Here is a 19,613-nt window from a genome sequence, read left to right on the forward strand (position 1 = left end):
TCCAGCTCTGCATATTCCCCCCTCCCTCCTCCATATGTTAATCTGTGTAAACCCCCCCCCACCTTCCTGAAGTGCTGATCTGTGTAACCCCACCTTTCTGTGATGTATTCATGACGTGTTTTGCACTGTATTCTGGGACATGGAGGGAGTTTCAAAAACTCATGTCACCCCTTTCTCACTGTTCAATCTCGCCTTGAACCTGTTGCGCAATAAACTAGGATCTTCTGCAGTTTGCTCCTGTCTCCGGCTGAGCTCATTTTCCTCCGCAGGGACCCACGGACTTAGTCCGATGAGCTGGGTGGCAGAGCAGCCTCGCACCCAGATTTTGCCGTAACAAACTAAACATACCCAGCTCCTCTCAAAGCTTGGCTTCATCTGCTTGGCTGGCCTCCTCTGCCAATAAGGAGAAAGAAAGAAGGGAAACAGACAAAGAGGTTTGGGAGCAACCATTCAGACACGTTTCCTCTCTTGTGCAATGACGCTGACCCGTGTCACACACAGCAGAAGTCCTACTGATAGCCTTATTTAAAAAAGCCAGATTTCTATCTGCTAGATTTCCCAGGGGGCTCTGAATAATTTTTTTTTCTGGAAGGGGGGCGGTAACCTCCTCCCCTCCCCCCCACAAAATATCTAAAGGAAGGAGACAGTTCCTGCCACCTCGCCCCTCCCTGGAAGGACCTCCTGCTCCCTGGGGTTCCCCCCCCCCCACATGAGCCACTCTCTCCTGCTGCATCCCTGGGACCCCCCCTTCTCCCCACTGCACCCTCCTGGGGGGGGGGGAGAGAGAGGAGACTCAACAGATCCCAGGAGAGGATTGCCCTTCCCAAAGGAGTAAGCAGCGTCTTTATACAAATGCAGAATATAGAGTACTGTAGTTGCAAACCTCGCGCAACCTCCCCCCCCCCCCCCTGGCAGGACCCCCTGCTGCCTGGGGCTCCCCCCACACACATGAGCCACCCTCCCCTGCTGCAGCCCTGGGACCCCAACCTTCTCCCCACTGCACCCTCGGGGTTGGGGAGGAGGAAGAGACTCACCAGATCCCCGTGGAAGAGAACAATGCAGCCTTTGCAATAGCAGAAAGCAACCCCGCCCCCCCTTGCAGGAAGGGGAGGGAGGGGCTTTTCATCTGGAGGACCTGGCCCCCATTTACTTCCTGTCCTCTCTAGGAAAGCAGCTCAGTTCCCTTTAACCCTTGCAAAGCCGGGTCCACCCTGCTCAGTCCTCTCTGCCTTTTCTCTCCTGCACAATCCCAGAGATGCTCATTTTATTTTTGCTCTTGGTTGGTCTGTGATCCGCTCCCTCCCTTGTCCAGAAACTGGAGGAAGAGGTTGCAGGGAAAAGGGGTTTGCAGGAAGCAAGGAACCTCATCCTAGAATGGGAGGGAGCCCCCTGGGTCATCTATTCCAGCCCCCCTGCAAGGCAGGAATCCAACCTCTGCCTAAAAGCCTCCAAGGAAGGAGAGTCCGCCATCTCCCAAGGGATTCTGCTGCTCTTCCCGTCAGAATGTTCTTCCTGCTCTTTAGGCAGCAGAAACTGCTTTCTGGTCCTCTGGGTCCCTTATTCTGGGTGCTCCCCTCTAGGGCAGGAGAAAACAAGCTGGCTCCCTCTTCCATGGGTCAGCCCCCCAGATATTGAGAGGTGGCTCTCAGGTCTCCATCCAGGCAGGTCTCAGCTGAGGGGGGAACAGGAAGACACGCTGTCCCTGCCTCTCCTGGGACTACACATTGCTGAGCTGCAAAATGCAGGAAAGTGCACATTTTGAAAGCTTTGGGTACGTTATGTTAATGGAGAAATCTGAGGGCTCCCTTGGACAAAAAACAAGGACACCAGCCAAGAATGCCAGAGCAAAACAGCAGCCAGTAGGCTTGTTCTTTCTTGAAAACTGTCGTGGCAGGACTCCCACCTGCAAGCTGCAACAGGATGGAAGCCCCGAAAAGCAGAGCCTCCAAACTTTTATCAGCTGCTAATCCCCATGTAACCTTTCTGGGGATGCGGGTGGCGCTGTGGGTAAAAGCTCAGCGCCTAGGGCTTGCAGATCGAAAGGTCAGCGGTTCGAATCCCCGCAGCAGGGTGTGCTCCCGTTTTTTTGGTCCCAGCGCCTGCCAACCTAGCAGTTCGAAAGCACCCCTGGGTGCAAGTAGATAAATAGGGACCGCTTACTGGCGGGAAGGTAAACGGCGTCTCCGTGTGCTGCGCTGGCTCGCCAGATGCAGCTATGTCACGCTGGCCACGTGACCCAGAAAGTGTCTCCGGACAGCGCTGGCCCCCGGCCTCTTAAATGAGATGGGCGCGCAACCCTAGAGTCTGTCAAGACTGGCCCGTACGGGCAGGGGTACCTTTACCTTTAATCCCCATGTTGCACCCCCCCCAACTACATCACTCATACATCATGAAAGGGGAGGTCTGGTGGCAGTAATCTGAGCATCCTGGACCCTGCCCCATGGTTCCCCATGCCTTCCACCAAACACCCATGGAATGTAACCTGACCCTTTTGTCTTCCTCTGGGTTTGTTATTTCTGGAATTGCTACCAGTCCGGCACTCAGGCATCAGGATGCCAGAAATCATCACTCAGGTAGAGGGGCTGCTGAGTAGCTGAGCTCACATGTCTATATGAATTTCTGAAGTTTTCCCAGTGAGCCAGTACATAGATACATTTATCAGTGAATTCTTACATTTGGTATAGTGCAGAATATAGGAAGAAACTGTGATTCAGAATGGATTATCCGCCACCGGCGCTCTAGCCGTCTCAGCGATTGTTTCATTGCCCTCTGATCCGTGGAAAACCACGGGGCTGTCCGGGCTCCATGCAATCGGAGAGGGCGCTTCGGAGCCAAACAGTCAATAGCCCTGGTTAACTCCACATTTGAGCGGGCCACCAGGAATCAGCTGAAAGGCCATCAATATGGGATGAAACATCCCCTACCCCGCTCTGGAAACCATTTGGATCCATTAAGGGGCCGACCATCTGAATCGGTCCCACCTCCCTGCAGAGGGGAAGGTTTGCGGAGAAGTCCAGTTGCACCAGGAAGTGATCTGACCATGGCACTTCTTTAGTTTCGCTTTTACTTAGTGTCAGATCACCAACATCCATAGAGGTGAACACCAGGTCTAAGGCATGTCCACGGCTATGAGTTGGGCCAAACATATTCAGGGACAGCCCCATGGAGGCCATGCTTTCCACGAAGTCCCAAGCGGCCCCTTGTAAGGTCATGTCGGTGTGGATGTTGAAATCCCCTAGGACAACCAAACTAGGTGTCTCCAGGAGAACATCCGCCACAACCTGGAGCAACTCGGGCAGGGAATCCTTGGTGCAGTGGGAAGGTCGGTACACCAAGAGGAATCCTGTACTGCCCCTATTGCCCACTTTCCATTTTTTAAAAATAAATTTTTATTGAGGTTTCCACAAATTTTTAACACAAGAAAACACAATAACAAACAAAAAAGAAAAAAGACAATATAAAAAATACAAACAAAAAACACATGCAAATTCAATTTTTACTTTCTTATAGCTTACTTTCCCGACTTCCTCATACCTCTCCTTTCTGTATTCTAGTTTCTGATTAATTTGTCAGCAAATCCTTCCCTTACTTTTAGCTTAATTTTAATGTTATTCATTTTATTTAAATTATCCCTTACCGCTATTAACTCCTTATTTTATAATCCAGCGTCATTTTAACATTCATTAATTTTACAGTATTTCTTTAGATAGTCCTTAAATTTTTTCCAATCTTCTTCCGCCGTTTCTCCTCCCTGGTTTTGGATTCTGCTCGTCATCTCTGCCAAACCCATATAGTCTATCACCTTCATCTGCCATTCTTCCACGGTGGATAGATCTTGCGTCTTCCAATACTTTGCGATGAGTATTCTTGCTGCTGTTGTAGCATACATAAAGAATGTTCTGTCCTTCTTTAACACCAATTAGCCAACTATGCCCAGGAGAAAGGCCTTTGGTTTCTTAGGGAAAGTGTACTTAAGTACCTTTTTCAGTTCATTATAGATCATTTCCCAGAAAGCCTTAATCCTTGGGCACGTCCACCAAAGGTGAAAGAATGTTCCTTCAGTTTCTTTACATTTCCAACATTTATTATCGGGCAAATGATAGATTTTTGCAAGCTTGACTGGGGTCATGTACCACCTGTAAATCATTTTCATAATATTCTCTCTTAGGGCATTGCATGCCGTAAATTTCATACCGGTGGTCCACAACCTTTCCCAGTCAGCAAACATAATGTTATGACCAATGTCCTGTGCCCACTTAATCATTGCAGATTTAACCATTTCATCTTGTGTATTCCATTCCAACAGCAAGTTATACATTCTTGCCAAATTCTTAGTACTGGGTTCTAACAGTTCAGTCTCTAATTTTGATTTTTTCCACCTGGAAGCCAATTTTCCTGTCCATTTTAAAAACTTCCATTATTTGATAGTAATGAAGCCAGTCTCTCACTTTCCCTTTTAGCTTCTCAAAACTTTGCAATTTTAATCTGTCCCCTTCTTGTTCCAAAATTTATCCACCTATTGCCCACTTTCCAGAACATGCACTCAGAGAACTGGGTCTTCCCAATAGGACGCCTGCTCCACAGGGTAGGACACAAACCAATGCCTTCAAGTGTTGTTTTTTTTAAAAAAAAAGACGGACTAAATAATACAGAAAAACGTTTTGACAGCAAGAGCACACCCTTGGGAGTGCTGGAATTTCCATTCTTTGAGGTTTTCAAATGAAGTTAGATAGTCATCTTTCACGGATGCTTTACTTGCTATTCCTGTATCACATGGGTGGAATAGATTGCACCAGGGATCACTTCAAGCTTGAAAATTCTACAATTCCGTGATTCTCCCTTGTATGAATTCTTTGATGGGTATTCAGATGGCCTCTCTGCCTGAAACTCTTTCCACATTCCACGCACTGATAGGGTTTCTCCCCTGTATGAATTCTTTGATGAGAAGTGAGAGAGGAGTTCTGACTGAAACTCTTTCCACATTCCACGCACTGATAGGGTTTCTCCCCTGTATGAATTCTTTGATGGGAAGTGAGATTATAGCTCATACTGAAGCTCTTTCCACATTCAAAGCATTTATATGGTTTCTCCCCTGTATGAATTCTTTGATGTTTAGTGAGAATGGAGCTGCTACTGAAGCTCTTTCCACATTCCATGCACTGATAGGGTTTCTCCCCTATGTGAATTCTTTGATGGTAAGTGCAATCTAAACTGCTACTGAAGCTCTTTCCACATTCCACACACTGATAGGTTTTCTCCCCTGTATGAATTCTTTGATGTTTAGTGAGAGTGGAGCTTCTATTGAAGCTCTTTCCACATTCCCCACACTGATAGGGTTTCTCCCCTGTATGAATTCTTTGATGCGAAGTGAGAGTGCAGCTCTTACTAAAGCTCTTTCCGCATTCAAAGCATTTATATGGTTTCTCCCCTGTATGAATTTTTTGATGCATAGCGAGACAGGAGCTCGTACTGAGGCTCTTTCCACATTCCATGCACTGATAGAGTTTCTCCCCTGTGTGAATTCTTTGATGGGAAGTGCAATCTAAACTGCTACTGAAGCTCTTTCCCCGTTCCACACACTGATAGGGGTTCTCCCCTATATGAATTCTTTGATGGGAAGTGAGATTGGAGCTCTGCCTGAAGCTCTTGCCACATTCCCCACACTGATAGGGTTTCTCCCCTGTATGAATTCTTTGATGTTTAGTGAGATCGAAGCTTCTACTGAAGCTCTTTCCACATTCCACACACTGATAGGGTTTCTCCCCTGTATGAATTCTTTGATGGAAAGTGAGATTGTGGCTGTGACTGAAGCTCTTTCCACATTCCCCACACTGATAGGGTTTCTCCCCTGTATGAATTCTTTGATGTTTAGTCAGGTCGGAGCTTCTACTGAAGCTCTTTCCACATTCCATACACTGATAGGGTTTCTCCCCTGTATGAATTCTTTGATGGGAAGTGAGAGAGGATCTCATACTGAATATCTTTCCGCATTCCATGCACTGATAGGGTTTCTTTCCAATGAGATTTGGTTGATGGGAACTGGAATGGGAGCTCTGACCGCAGCTCTTTCCACATTCCAAATTTTTACGTGCCTTCTCCACTCTGCAGATTGTGTTGTGGTCACCTTTGTTCTTGATTTCCAATTCATCACAATCTGCAATGGAGAGAAAAAGGGATTAGAGCCTCAGGAAATAATACTCATTAAATTTGTTGTAGAGAAGGCAGTGTTCATTACCTTTGTTATTTGCAATAAACCAATGTATTTATTACTGGATTCTAATCGTTGGTTGAATGTTGCTTTGTTTGAAGTAAGTTACTCATTTTAAAAATTTTGTACTTTTTGTAAAAATTTTGTCCTTTTTGCATTAGATTATATTGTTGTTATTATTACTGTTTCATGTTTTTACAGTAGCACCTCGGGTTACGTAACCCTCAGGTTATATATACTTCAGTTTATGAAAGTGACAAATCCATACGCATGCGCAGAACAGTGATCCTCGGGTTGCGAAAACCTCGTTATCTGGCCGGACCTCCGGAATGGATCCCATTCGCAACCAGAAGTACGACTGTATATGTGTTGGAAGGTTCCCAGATTTGCTGGGGCAACCCAACCAGATGGTCAGGGTATAAATAAAAATTAATAATAATATAAATAATAATAATAAATCTTATTTATATCCCGCCCTCCCCAGCCGAAGCCGGGCTCAGGGCGGCTAACAACAATCAAATAATCAAACAATCAAATAATCCAACATTCTAAAAATATTTCATTATAAAAATTAATTAAAATCAAATTGATGGCAACCGTTAAGCAAAATTCTGTGCAGGTTGCCAGAGGAGGGAGTCAGGCTGCGCCCTGACCCAAAGCCTGGTGGAACAACTCTGTCTTGCAGGCCCTGCAGAAAGATGTCAGGTCCCGCAGGGCCCTAGTCTCTTGTGACAGAGCGTTCCACCAAATTGGAGCCGCAGCCGAGAAAGCCCTGGCTCTAGTTGAGGCCAGCCTAACCTCTCTGTGGCCTGGGACCTTCAGGATGTTTTTATTTGCAGACCGTAGGTTCCTCTATGGGGCATACCAGGAGAGGCGGTCCCGTAGGTACGAAGGTCCTAGGCCGTATAGGGCTTTATTTTTTTAGTTTTTTAAATAATATTTATTACTTTTACAATTTAAACACTTACAAAAAACAAAGAAAAAACAGTACATTACAATACAAAATCACTACATAGCACTAAAACATTAAACTAACAAGACAAAACAAAAACAATTTAAAAACACATCAAAAAAAGAAAAAAAATTCAATATCTTATCTTTCTTTCACATATTTCCACGGCCTCCTCACACCTCTCTTTTTGTATTCCACTTCTATTAATTATTTCAGCAATTCCTTTCCATCTTCCCGTTTTCTATCCTATAATTATCTTAACACATTTTACTCTTATTTTTCCTTTGATACTCAATGTATTTATACTTAATTCCTTATAACATTTCTACTAAAGCCATATAACTTCATTTCAACATTCTTCTAACATTCATTAATTTTACAATATTTCTATAAATAGTCTTTAAACTTTTCCCAGTCTTCTTCCACCGACTCTTCTCCCTGGTCTCGGATCTTGCCAGTCTTTCCCGCCAATTCCATATAGTCCATCAACTTCATCTGCCATTATCCAACACTTCAGTGCTTTCAAGAAGCAGCCATTCTCTCAGCCAGCAAAAAGCAGATGGTTCACAACAAAGTTTAGGGGTCTGGCAGGGCAGGTCCACCTCCTTTTTTGGCATCCGTCAATATCTTAAATTTTACTCGAGCCTTCCTGCCCTGCCAAACAAATCTAGAAACATCCCTCTGCCACCTCATGAAACAATCCATCCCATTCAAAACTTGCACTGTTTGAAACAAAAGCAACATCCCCGGCAACACAGCAACCCTCATCCCCACCACAACAACTCGGCCCAACAATAACAACTTCAGATTTGCCCATATTTCCCAATCCCCCTTCTCTTCAATCCAACGTCCTTCACAGTTATCCTTAAATAGATTCACATTTTTGGCGGTCATACTGACCCCCAAATACCTCTCTTTCTCAACCGATGTTAGTCCTGTCTCCTCCTGAAACTCTGTCAAACTTTCTTTTCCCAAATCAGGTAGGGCTCTGGTCCTCAAATTCGTCTGTTTTTCTTTAAGTTCCATCATAACAAATGTCAGCTTATGTTCATCGAGTTGCCTTTGAATGGATGGGACTCTCTCACTCTCCAGTTGTATTGCTTTGCATTCAGCAACAAGGGTTTTCTCCCTGACTTCATCCGCAGTTCGCCATATCAAAGTAGATTCCTGTATCAATTTCTGGATGGTTTCTGTATTGGTGGTCACCTTTTGTCCCAGATTATTTAAACTTTCTACAATTAAGCCGATTTTAATATTTGCAGCATCCACTTTCACATTTATCACGTCTGTTTTCTTGTGAAGCTGTCCCAGCGAATCGTTTATTTTCACTAATGCGACCACTAAGGCCTCTTCTGTCGACATTTCGTCTGTTTTTTCCTTTCCATTTGCCATAACACTTAAGAGATTCAAGGTCAATCCCAGAGTCTCACAATTTTTTATCTTGCAGCTGGAAATTCCCCTAGCCCAACTCTTATAAAGCAACCAATTTCAGAGATTTCCACTAGGGGGAAACAGTTTCTATTTATAATAGTCAATAATGTCCCCTTTAAACGCAACTCATACAATCCAAAGTTAGTTTCAGTTTTCAGTTACTTTTTACTCCTTTTTAGAAGCAGCCGGAGACAGTAGAAACAATGTGTTTCTCTTATTTTGCTAGCTGTCAAGGAACGTTCTAAGTGCTGTCAATGAACATTCCAAAACGTCAGTCCTGCTAGCAGCACGTTTCCAGGGTCAGAGCGGCGGTATTTTAACTCTCTTCACTCTCTCCTGCACGCATACTCAGTCCACAACTTCCCCCCCTCTTCTCCTGCCTCCAAGGGGGGTTTTATGCTCTTTGCCGATGGAAATCTAGTCTTTTACAGAAGGCTTTCCAAGACTTCAGCTTGCAGCCTCCTTGCCTCAGTCTATTTACAAATAGAGAAAGCGGACTTCCTGTATTGAACCTCCCCGTTTCGATGCCAAATTAAATGTTTAAAATCCAATTCTCCCGCTTCAGTTCTACTCATGGGTAATTACTTTGGAGTCAAATTGTCCACAGGAAAAAGTGCTCTCCGGCAACAGCTATGCGACTTCGCTCAGTGGAAGAAGCAGACGATTCAAAGCACCGCGCCGCTCACCCCACTTCGCTCTGGATCCCCGAAACCGGGTTTCCCCGCGAGTAGGGGAGGCGCAAAAGGTGCCCGCCGAATCCCATGCTCACAGGCTTCTCCCACCTGTGATTTTTTGCGGGTCTCTGCCTTCACCGTGGCGGCAAGACCCAATTCCCACGGGGCAAATTACTCCCGATCAGAGGAATTCCGCCATTGCCGGAGGCACCAACCCGGAAGTCTCCCTAGGCCGTATAGGTCTTTAAAGGTTAAAACCAACACCTTAAACCTGATCTTGTACTCCACCGGGAGCCAGTGCACCTGGTATAATACCGGATTAATGTGATCTCGCAGCAGGGGCCGAGTCAGAATGGCCATCCATCAACAGGCAGAGTTGGGTGTCATCGGCATACTGATTGCAACCCAGCCCAAAACTCTGGACAAGCTGGGCGAGGGGGCGCATAAAGATGTTAAAAAGCATCGGGGAGAGTATCGCACCCTGAGGCACTCCACACACCAAGGAGTGGCGCGATGACAATTCCCCCCAAGCGCCACCCTCTGTCCCCAACCAGAGAGGAACGAGTGCAGCCATTGAAGGAATGTGCCCTGCATCCCCATGTCGGCAAGGCGGTGGTCCAGGAGTTCGTGATCGACCATGTCGAAGGCTGCTGACAGGTCTAGAAGAATCAGCAGCCCCGACCCGCCTCGATCCAGCTGCCTGTGGAGATAATCTGTTAGGGCGACCAGAGCCGTCTCGGTCCCATGACCAGCGTGGAAGCCGAACTGGAATGGATCCAGAGCCGATGTTTCATCCAGAAACCTGCCAAGCTGTTCAGCAACCACTCTCTCAATTACCTTACCCAGGAATGGAAGATTCGAAACCGGGAGGTAATTGGATAGATCTAAGGGATCTAATGATGTTTTCTTTAAGAGCGGGTGCACCACTGCCTCCTTCAGTTCCCCTGGGAATATCCCGGTGCCAAGGGACAAATTTATGATATCCCCCAGGGGAGCCCGCACCTCGTCTGGACACGCACTAATCAGCCATTGCTATTAATATCACTGCTACTACTACCTGAGATTCAATCAGCCTGGCTCTTCTCTGGGGCAGATGTTGTTTGGCCCAGTCATGGCATCCCCTCGATCTCCAGTGTCAGTCATCTCTTTGGTCAACCCAAGACTGACAGCAGCAAAAACAAATACAGAAATCCTGACAGAAGCTACTTATCTATTCTAACAACTCTGAAGCTGACATTTAAGATGCCTGGGCAGTTCACATCAGCCCAACTGTGGTAGAAGGAGGCAGAACTGGAGGAAGATTGTTCACAGAAAAAACTGTAATCTACTATTTCTTGTGGGGGGTATTAGGTTCCCAGGTGTTGTAGGGGGCACTGTGAAAATATGAGAGGTTTGTCACATAGAGGTATTTTTTGAATTTCCTGGCAGATAGGACGATCCCACACGGAGGCTTACCAAGAGAGGCCACGATCCCCCGATTCTCCTCCATGACGTCCTTATGCAGAGCTCTCTGGTCAGGATCCAGCAACGCCCACTCCTCGTCCGTGAAACGAACAGCGACATCTTCAAAGCACACTGGACCCTAAGAGAAAAAGGGAAATGTCCTCCTCTGAGACAGCAGAAATATGATCTGCTACACAATGCTCTGTGGTTTCCTTCCTGTTAATTGCTGTGTTATTTCAATAGGATTGCTTTGCTGCACATTTTTATTATGGGTACCTATTTTAATGCTTTAATTGAATTCTTTTATTCTGCATTTTAACTGTGGGTATTCGTCTTTTTGCAAATAGGTGGTACTCCAGCTTATGTTTACGTTATTCTGCCTACGCAAGCATTCCAGTTTCCCCGATGGAAGGATCCACTTTCTCCTCTCCTCGTGAGTTGTTCTGGGGAGGTTCCCTCCCAATGCCCTAGAGCGAAATTCAAGGGGTTCATGGGGGCATGGAGAGGGGGAGGAGTGGGGGGCAGGCCCCATTTTGCAGCGGATGGGGCTGGCTAGGTGAATCCTGGAAATTATTTGTCATCGCCTGCCCGCTGCTTAGAAGCCTATTTTAGCATTCATTGATGAATATAGAAATACAAGAAGCCTAGTTTGGATGGCCATCTGTCTTGGAGGATCTAGCTGAGATTCCTGCAATGCAGGGGGTGGGACTTGATGACCCTTGGGGTCCCTTTCAACTCTAGGATTCCATAAAAACTGCAACTACAGATGAATCCTACTGGCAACATTCAGAAGGCTGGAGTCACAGAGTTATGTGGGCAGGAAATCCCACAGTTCACAGCTGGAGTTTACCCTTTATCAGCAAGAACACGATGTTCACAGACTTGGCTGAGTTTGAGGCATAATGAGAACAGCAGCTCATTCCATGAGCCTCTTCATCCACAAAAGCAGTTGCTGAGAGTGAAGGCCCCCGGCTCCCCATAGCTTTCCAAGTCCCCACCTCTCTGGGGTTTCTGGCAAGCGATTGAACAGTGCGCCAGTGTGCAGCCTGCCTTTGCTCCTCCATGTTAGACCTCTCTTGGCTCTGAGAGACAAGCAGGGAGGGTGGATTCTGGCAGAAGGAGAGGGAGCCCCCGGTGGCTCCTCCTTCTCCTGACTCACCTCTGCCTCTTGACCTTCCTCCTCTCACTCGCCTCCTCCCTCTTCTGCCTCTGATTCTGCACTGCATTCTGCCACAGAGTCTCCAAGCTCACTAAGCCCTGTTTCCCCTTCAGCTTCTGGCACCTCCTCTTCCCAGGCTTCTCCCTCTTCTCCCTCTGACCGCTCATCCTTCCTCCACCTTCACTCCTTGGGCTCTGAGCCGTCTTCCCTTCCTGGTTCCCAGGCTGCTTCTTCCCACCACTCCTCTGTGACCAACCAGTCCATGACATTGCTCCATCCCTTGGCCTCTGTCCGCACAAGGCAGCTTCCCCTGACCTGATCTGGTTCCACAGCCGCTGTTTCACTTCTGCCCCCATGAAAAGATAAATATGGAGGTCTTGTTGGCTTCATTCTTTCATCTGCCTCACAGGAATCCAGGTCCATTTCTGCAAAATGATCCCTTTTCTGTAAGAAAAACAAGGATTCAAAACAGTAAATGAATGGTGAGAAATATAAGAAAGAGAACGACAAAGACAGAAACTTTAAGGATGTTAGATCTCATTCCCAGAAAAGGGATGGGCCATCAGCAGACCATTTTTGGATCTTCTACGTTCTGTTTGGAGCCCCTTGGGAGTATCCAGAGGAAAGTCTCTCTCACCTGCTTTCTCTCCTCTGCTTGACTCAGGAGGAAACCTTCGGCCAGGGCCACTGCCTGGGAACTGGTCTCTGCTCCACAGTCCCTCAGCCAGCTCTCCATCTCCGGAGGAAGGACAGCCAGGAACTGCTCCAAGATCACCAGGTCCAGCATCTCAGCTTTCGTGTGCCTTTCTGGCTTCAGCCACTGATGATCAAGGTGGTAGAGCCGGCTGCAAACCTCTCGGGGCCCTTTGGCCTCCTGGCAGCAGAACTGCCTCACCTGCTGGCTCTGCACCTCTGAGCGGAGGGTGTCCTCCTCACCCAGGATCTTCTGCACAGAGTTTTCCCAGAATCCCCCACTGCTCCCGGTTTGGATGGCATGGCCTCTTCCTGCTCCAGGGCCAGCTGAGTCTCGCACATCCATCTGTGCTCTGAGGGAGCCTCTGAGAGATCGGAAGGAACCCTTTGGTCTTCTGCCAAGTCCTGTCCGTCTAAATGAGAAGCTCTAGCAAATCCTGCAAAGCAAATACATTGTTCTGTTACAAAAGCTGTACAATATCAGGAGAAGAAAAAGGTTCCCTGAGCAAGCATGGATGAGCCTTGCTGGGAACCAGGGTAGGACTGCACCACAGCCCAGACTCTGAGCTATCTTTCTAAAAAGGAGGAGGAGGAGGAGGAGGAGGAGATGTAGGCCTGTAGAAGGCCTGTTCAAATGTGGAGTAAAGCGAAGAGATTAATACAAGGGGACTCAGCCTGGTTGCTCCTTCCTTCCCGTCAATGCATGAAGTCAGAACTGATTGACAAGGGAGTCATTGATGCCTCGTGAAAAATGACTAGGTGTGTTGAGTCCGAATCTCCTTCCTTGTAGCTTGAAGACATTGGTTGGAATCCTGCGCCCAGGTGACATGGCTCTCCTAAAGGCCGGCCTCACTATACACTGTCCATTGGGAGAGATAGGAAGCCAAAACACTTGTTATTTAGACATCCCTTTTATGAAGATGCACGTAGTAAGACCATTGATCCCCTGCTGGTGAGGCTCTCTGACCTCCCGCAAAAGCAAAAATTAGACCTTTTCCTGTTAGGCAAAGATCAGAAGATGACCTGGATGGTGGCCAGATTCTGTGTACAGATCTGTAGGCGCAGACCATCTCCCACCTCAAAATAGTCCGTCATGAAAATCCCCAAACTCAGTTTCATGGGTGACTCTGAGTCAACTCCTTGGGATAGTTTATTGGTGTACATTGTTTTTAAATTTGTTGTTGTACATAAAATGCCTGTTTTACTTCTGTGACTGTACCCCCAAGTGTGTTTTGTAAGCTGCTCTCTGACCGTAATAAATTATCTAATCTGACATGGCTCTCCTGTCTCCTCTCTCTCTCCTCTCTTTTCCATGTAAACATACCCAGCTCCTCACAAAGCTTGGCTTGATCTGCTTGGCTGGCCTCCTCTGCCAATAAGGAGAAAGAAAGAAGGGAAACAAAGAAAGAGGTTTGGGAGCAACCATTCAGACACGTTTCCTCTCTTGTGCAATGACGCTGACCCGTGTCACACACAGCAGAAGTCCTACTGATAGCCTTATTTAAAGAAGCCAGATTTCTATCTGCTAGATTTCCCAGGGGGCTCTGAATAAATTTTTTTCTGGAAGGGGGGCGGTAACCTCCTCCCCTCCCCCCCCACAAAATATCTAAAGGAAGGAGACAGTTCCTGCCACCTCGCCCCTCCCTGGAAGGACCCCCTGCTCCCTGGGGCTCCCCCCCCCCCCATGAGCCACCCTCCCCTGCTGCAGCCCTGGGACCCCAACCTTCTCCCCACTGCACCCTGGGGGGGGGGGGGAGAGGAGACTCACCAGATCCCAGGAGAGGATTGCCCTTCCCAAAGGAGTAAGCAGCGTCTTTATACAAATGCAGAATATAGAGTCCTGTAGTTGCAAACCTCGCGCAACCTCGCCCCTCCCTGGCAGGACCCCCTGCTCCCTGGGGCTCCCCCCACACACATGAGCCACCCTCCCCTGCTGCAGCCCTGGGACCCCCCCTTCTCCCCACTGCACCCTGGGGGGGGGGGGAGAGGAGACTCACCAGATCCCCGTGGAAGAGAGCAATGCAGCCTTTGCAATAGCAGAAAGCAACCCCGCCCCCCCTTGCAGGAAGGGAAGGGAGGGGGTTTTCCTCTGGAGGACCTGGTTCCCCTTTACTTCCTGTCCTCTCTAGGAATGCAGCTCAGTTCCCTTTAACCCTTGCAAAGCCGAGTCCACCCTGCTCAGTCCTCTCTGCCTTTTCTCTCCTGCATTGCACAATCCCAGAGATGCTCATTTTATTTTTGCTCTTGGTGGGTCTGTGATCCGCTCCCTCCCTTGGCCAGAAACTGGAGGAAGAGGTTGCAGGGAAAAGGGGTTTGCAGGAAGCAAGGAAGCTCCTCCTAGAATGGGAGGGAGCCCTGAGGGTCATCTATTCCAGCCCCCCTGCAAGGCAGGAATCCAACCTCTGCCTAAAAGCCTCCAAGGAAGGAGAGTCCGCCATCTCCCAAGGGATTCTGCTGCTCTTCCCGTCAGAATGTTCTTCCTGCTCTTTAGGCAGCAGAAACTGCTTTCTGGTCCTCTGGGTCCCTTATTCTGGGTGCTCCCCTCTAGGGCAGGAGAAAACAAGCTGGCTCCCTCTTCCATGGGTCAGCCCTCCAGACATTGAGAGGTGGCTCTCAGGTCTCCATCCAGGCAGGTCTCAGCTGAGGGGCGAACAGGAAGACACACTGTTCCTGCCTCTCCTGGGACTACACATTGCTGAGCTGCAAAATGCAGGAAAGTGCACATTTTGAAGGCTTTGGGCATGTTTTGTGAATGGAGAAATCTGAGGAGAAAACAATGACACCAGACAGGAATACCAGAGCAAAACAGCAGCCAGTTGGCTTGGTCTTTATTGAAGACTGTGGCGACAGGACTCCCACCTGCCACAAGGTGGAACAAGATGGATGCCCAGAACAAGAGAGGCCCCAAACATTTATCAGCTGCTAATCCTCATGTTATACAACCCCAACTATATCACTAATACATCATGGTTACATCATGAAAGGAGAGGTCTGGTGGCAGTAATCTGAGCATCCTGGACCCTGCCCCACGGTTCCCTGTAAAGGTAGAGGGACCCCTGTCCGTTTGTTCCAGTCATGGCCGACTTTGGGGTTGCGGCGCTCATCTTGCTTCCGGGTCATGTGGCCAGTATGATTAAGCCGCTTCTGGCGAACCAGAGCAGTGCACGGAAATGCCGTTTCCCTTCCCAACGGAGCGGTACCTATTTATTTACTTGCTCTTTGATGTGCTTTCAAACTGCTAGGTTGGCAAGAGCAGGGACTGAGCAATGGGAGCTCACCCGGTCGCGGGGATTTGAACCGCCGTTCTTCTGATCTGCAAGTCCTAGGCTCTGTGGTTTCACCCACAGCGCCACCTGCGTCCCTTATGGTTCCCTTTGCCCTCCACCAAACACCCATCGAGTGTAACAAAAGAGATATTTACATTTGCGGGCACACGCGCTAAACCCTGTCTGTGGTGCCTACCCCTTTTCCCAAATGATAACACAAGAGACCAGAGTATGGGTTCAAATTGGCCACAACTTTATTGAACTTCAGAAGTGGGAAACTTGGCATAGGCCTTGTCAGGTAACCCTCTCAGCCCGCCTCGCTGAGGATATGCAGGCAGTTGAGGCCCAGTGAGAGGGGACTGCAAAGCGCAAGCTTACACAGCATGGCCTTCCACTGACCTCGTCCGGGGAGTTTGACCTATATGCCGCCGCTCTAGGGCCAGGGACTCCCAGTTTGCCCTTTAACGGGCCCTGCACGCGCCGCCGCATGGGGAGGGAGCATGAATTCATCCCCCCCCAACTTGATGTTAGACTAAAGGCTACCTTGCCAAGGCCTAAAACCGCCACTCGAGGCCCTAAAGGGCCTCGCCGCCAAGTCCCACAACCGAGGACCAATTAAACCCCGCAATCTATCCAGTCCCCAAGGGCTTATCGCAAGTCGTGGACCCAGACGTCATTGCCCAGTGGGGTCAGGTGCACCCCGTCCCCCCGGAATAGGTCAACTCTATCTGATGTGATGGTGGGATGTGGGATAGAGAACCCACCAATTTGGCGCATGGTGTTGCGCATGGCCCTGTTAATTTTACTCACCGCATAATTGAGGCGAGAGGGATTGGAAGCCCCTCTCCAGCGAAGACGGGGTAGGAGATTGGACCAGCCGATGGTCATTGATGGGTACAAGGCATGCGGGCTTTTTAGATCTGCCCTTGCAGCAAGGACAAGGGCAATGCCTTTTTGCTCCACTAGATTGTTCTCCCCCGCATGTATAATCAAGACCCTTGGAGGATCATGGGTCGCTGCGGCACTACGCAGCATGGGCATCAAGCTCCGCCAACGCATGCCCCGCTGGGCCATCCAATAAAAGCGTACCTTGGGGTGGATGTTAAGGTTAAGGCCACAATTTTGAGACCGTGCATAATCTGCTGCCCAATGGACAATGCTGTGGCCTATCACCCAGATCTTCATGGTGGGCAAACCTGTAAGACAATTAAACTGCAAGTGATAAGGAGGAGGAGCCGGGACAAATGTAACTTTTGTAGGCTGTCGAGCGCCAGCGGCCCAGTGTCTTGATGTTTGCGGGGTCCCAACCCTGTATCGCTGCTGAAGTAGCAGCCCCAATACGAAACGAGTGCCCGGAATATTCCTGGGGACTAACACCGCAAGCAGATAAGGCTTTGCATAAAACCGCTGTGAATTGTGATCACGTCAACGGGCGCGTGTTTGAGGGAATGAAGAAAGGGCCCTTGCACTGGGGCCGGACCCTGAAGAAGCAGCGTGTGTCGTGATATGGGCAGGGGCCCGCCTGTTCCGTTGGGGACAGCGCGAGCGTGACCCCTTTCCGCAACTGGTCAGTCTTTGAGGACCGAATCTTAACATTCAACGTATGCCCAGAGAACTTGATGTCGTTGTCTGCCAACCCTGATTGCAGGGGCCCAGCCAAACACTCCCCAATGCGCATGGCACCAAAAAAGGCTAGGAAAATGCTGCCCAAAAGAGACGCGTTTCGAAATTTGACCAGCAGATCTCTGGTACTTTTTTCCAAATTAGATAAAGTATGTCTATGGTGATAGGCTTCCTGCCATCCTGACGAGGGGGAATGACATGCTGCCACCCAGCCAGTAACTTCTTGACATGGAAGCTGTCACAGGGGTCTGGCCAGTGACGGAATTTACAAAAGAAAGAAATAGCTGCCCTGTAAAGCATTAAAGTTTTTATGGCAAGGCCCTTGCGCTTTAGGAGCACCAAGAACTGAAGCACCTCCTCTTCGGATGTGCGCCGTGTTACAGAGCCACAAAAGCGCCCAAAGGCATCCCAGGCCCTGGAATAAGAACGTCTAGTGGAGGGTGCTATTGCTGCCAATACTCCCTGGTTTACTTCTCGCTTCCAATCTCCCACAGATTGTCTGGGAAGGCTTCAGGGGTCTGGGCTGCTCCTGGTGCCAGTTCGCGGAAACGCTCCATCTGGAAACGAGACAGGGCATCAGCAATGTTATTGTTAAGGCCAGGTATGAAGCAGGCAGTGAAAGAAATATTGTGCCGCAGGCACTCCAGCACAAACAGGCGCAGGGCCCTTATGACCCTCTGGGACTTTGCTGACTGCCTAGATATAACTCTTACCACTGCTTGATTGTCACACCAGAAACAGACCCTGGAATTCGAAAAGAGGGTTCCCCAGATGCGAATGGCGACTAGAATAGGAAAGAACTCCAGAAAGGCTAAATCCCGAGTAATGCCTGCTGCGTGCCAAGAAGATGGCCACGGCTGGGCGCACCAATGTCCCCTGAAGAACACACCAAAGCCAAAGCGGCCAGAAGCATCAGAATGAACCTGGAACTCCACCCCGGGGTTAAGGCACTTCTGCCAAAAAGACACCCCATTATAATCCTGCAGGAATGCAAGCCGAAACCTCAGATCGTCCTTTATCTGCCTTGTCACCCTGATGTGATGGTGGGGGGCTACCCCCATGGCTGTGAGCCGTGCCAGACGGGCACAAAAGGCACGGCCTGGCGCCACTACTCTACACGCAAAATTAAGATGACTCAACAGGGATTGCACCTGGCGAAGGGTGGTCTTCTTAACCCCAAGCATTGCCTCCAGCAAAGCTTTCAAGGATTCCAACTTGGTTTGCGGTAGGCGCGACGACTGCTGAATTGTGTCCAATTCAATACCCAAGTAGGAAAGGATAGTCGAAGGGCCCTCGGTCTTGTCAGCAGCCAGAGGTATGCCAAAGTCAGCTGCAAGGCGCATGAATGTAGCTAGGGATAGGGCACAGTTGGGGGAGTCTGGAGCCCCAATGATAAGAAAGTCATCTAAGTAATGGGTCACAAAAGGGGAACCAGATGTGGTTTTGAAGGCCCATTCAATGAATGTGCTGAAGGTTTCAAAGGCTGCGCAGGCCACAGAGCAGCCCATGGGCATAGCCTTGTCAAAGTACCAGCTATCCCTGAATTTGAATCCAAGCAGCCAAAATTTTCAGGATGAACTGGGAGCAGCCGAAAGGCTGACTCGATGTCACATTTTGCCAATAAGGCCCCAGTGCCCAATTCCCTGATCATTTTAATGGCCACATCCAAGGATGCATATTTAACTGAACAAAGCTCCTGCGGTATGGCGTCGTTTACAGACCCACCCCTAGGATAAGAAAGGTTGTGTATCATGCGGAACTCACCAGGAAGTTTTTTGGGCACTATGCCAAGAGGGGAAACTATAAACTTTTTGAAAGGGGGAGCCGGGAAAGGGCCGGCCACCCTGCCTAAACGCCGCTCTTTTTCAATTTTGTTAAAAGCAACAAGGGGCATTTCCATTACCGACTTTTGATTAGGAGGGGTTCTGGATACCGGTGTATTGGAGACAGGGATGCAGAAGCCAAAACGAAACCCTGCTTCCAAGTAATTGGCTGCAGTCCTGTTGGGATAAGCCTGTAACAAAGGTAGCATCGCGGAGAGGCGGACAGCTAGCCAATTGTCAAAAGTTCTATCAATATCCACTGCCTTCTCCTTCTTGCGACGCGATTCAGGCTTAAACTTGGAACTACAAGAATAAGCTGGGGAGAGCAGGGCAAACAAATC

The 19,613-nt window shown here is 48.7% G+C and overlaps 2 protein-coding genes across 2 annotated transcripts in view; both read right to left on the bottom strand.

Moving 5' to 3' along the window:
* The window catches only part of LOC310843327 (uncharacterized protein), a 153,589-nt gene that overhangs the window by 100,432 nt on the left and 33,544 nt on the right, over positions 1 to 19,613 (bottom strand). Inside the window, exons 3-5 of the mRNA XM_083736517.1 lie at positions 14,329 to 14,373; positions 13,885 to 13,929; positions 12,505 to 12,997 (exon numbers count right to left, since the gene is read on the bottom strand). Coding sequence (XP_083592643.1) covers positions 12,505 to 12,906 — 402 coding nt within the window. The 5' untranslated portion in view covers positions 12,907 to 12,997; positions 13,885 to 13,929; positions 14,329 to 14,373. The remainder of the gene's footprint in view (positions 1 to 12,504; positions 12,998 to 13,884; positions 13,930 to 14,328; positions 14,374 to 19,613) is intronic.
* LOC310843463 (uncharacterized protein) overlaps positions 4,736 to 19,613 on the bottom strand; it is a 34,241-nt gene continuing 19,363 nt past the window's right edge. Inside the window, exons 2-3 of the mRNA XM_083736906.1 lie at positions 10,721 to 10,847; positions 4,736 to 6,154 (exon numbers count right to left, since the gene is read on the bottom strand). Of these exons, the coding sequence (XP_083593032.1) occupies positions 4,800 to 6,154; positions 10,721 to 10,847 (1,482 nt within the window). The 3' untranslated portion in view covers positions 4,736 to 4,799. The remainder of the gene's footprint in view (positions 6,155 to 10,720; positions 10,848 to 19,613) is intronic.

Source organism: Podarcis gaigeae (genome assembly GCF_964106915.1).
Source record: "Podarcis gaigeae genome assembly, chromosome: 4".
NCBI lineage: Eukaryota > Metazoa > Chordata > Lepidosauria > Squamata > Lacertidae > Podarcis > Podarcis gaigeae.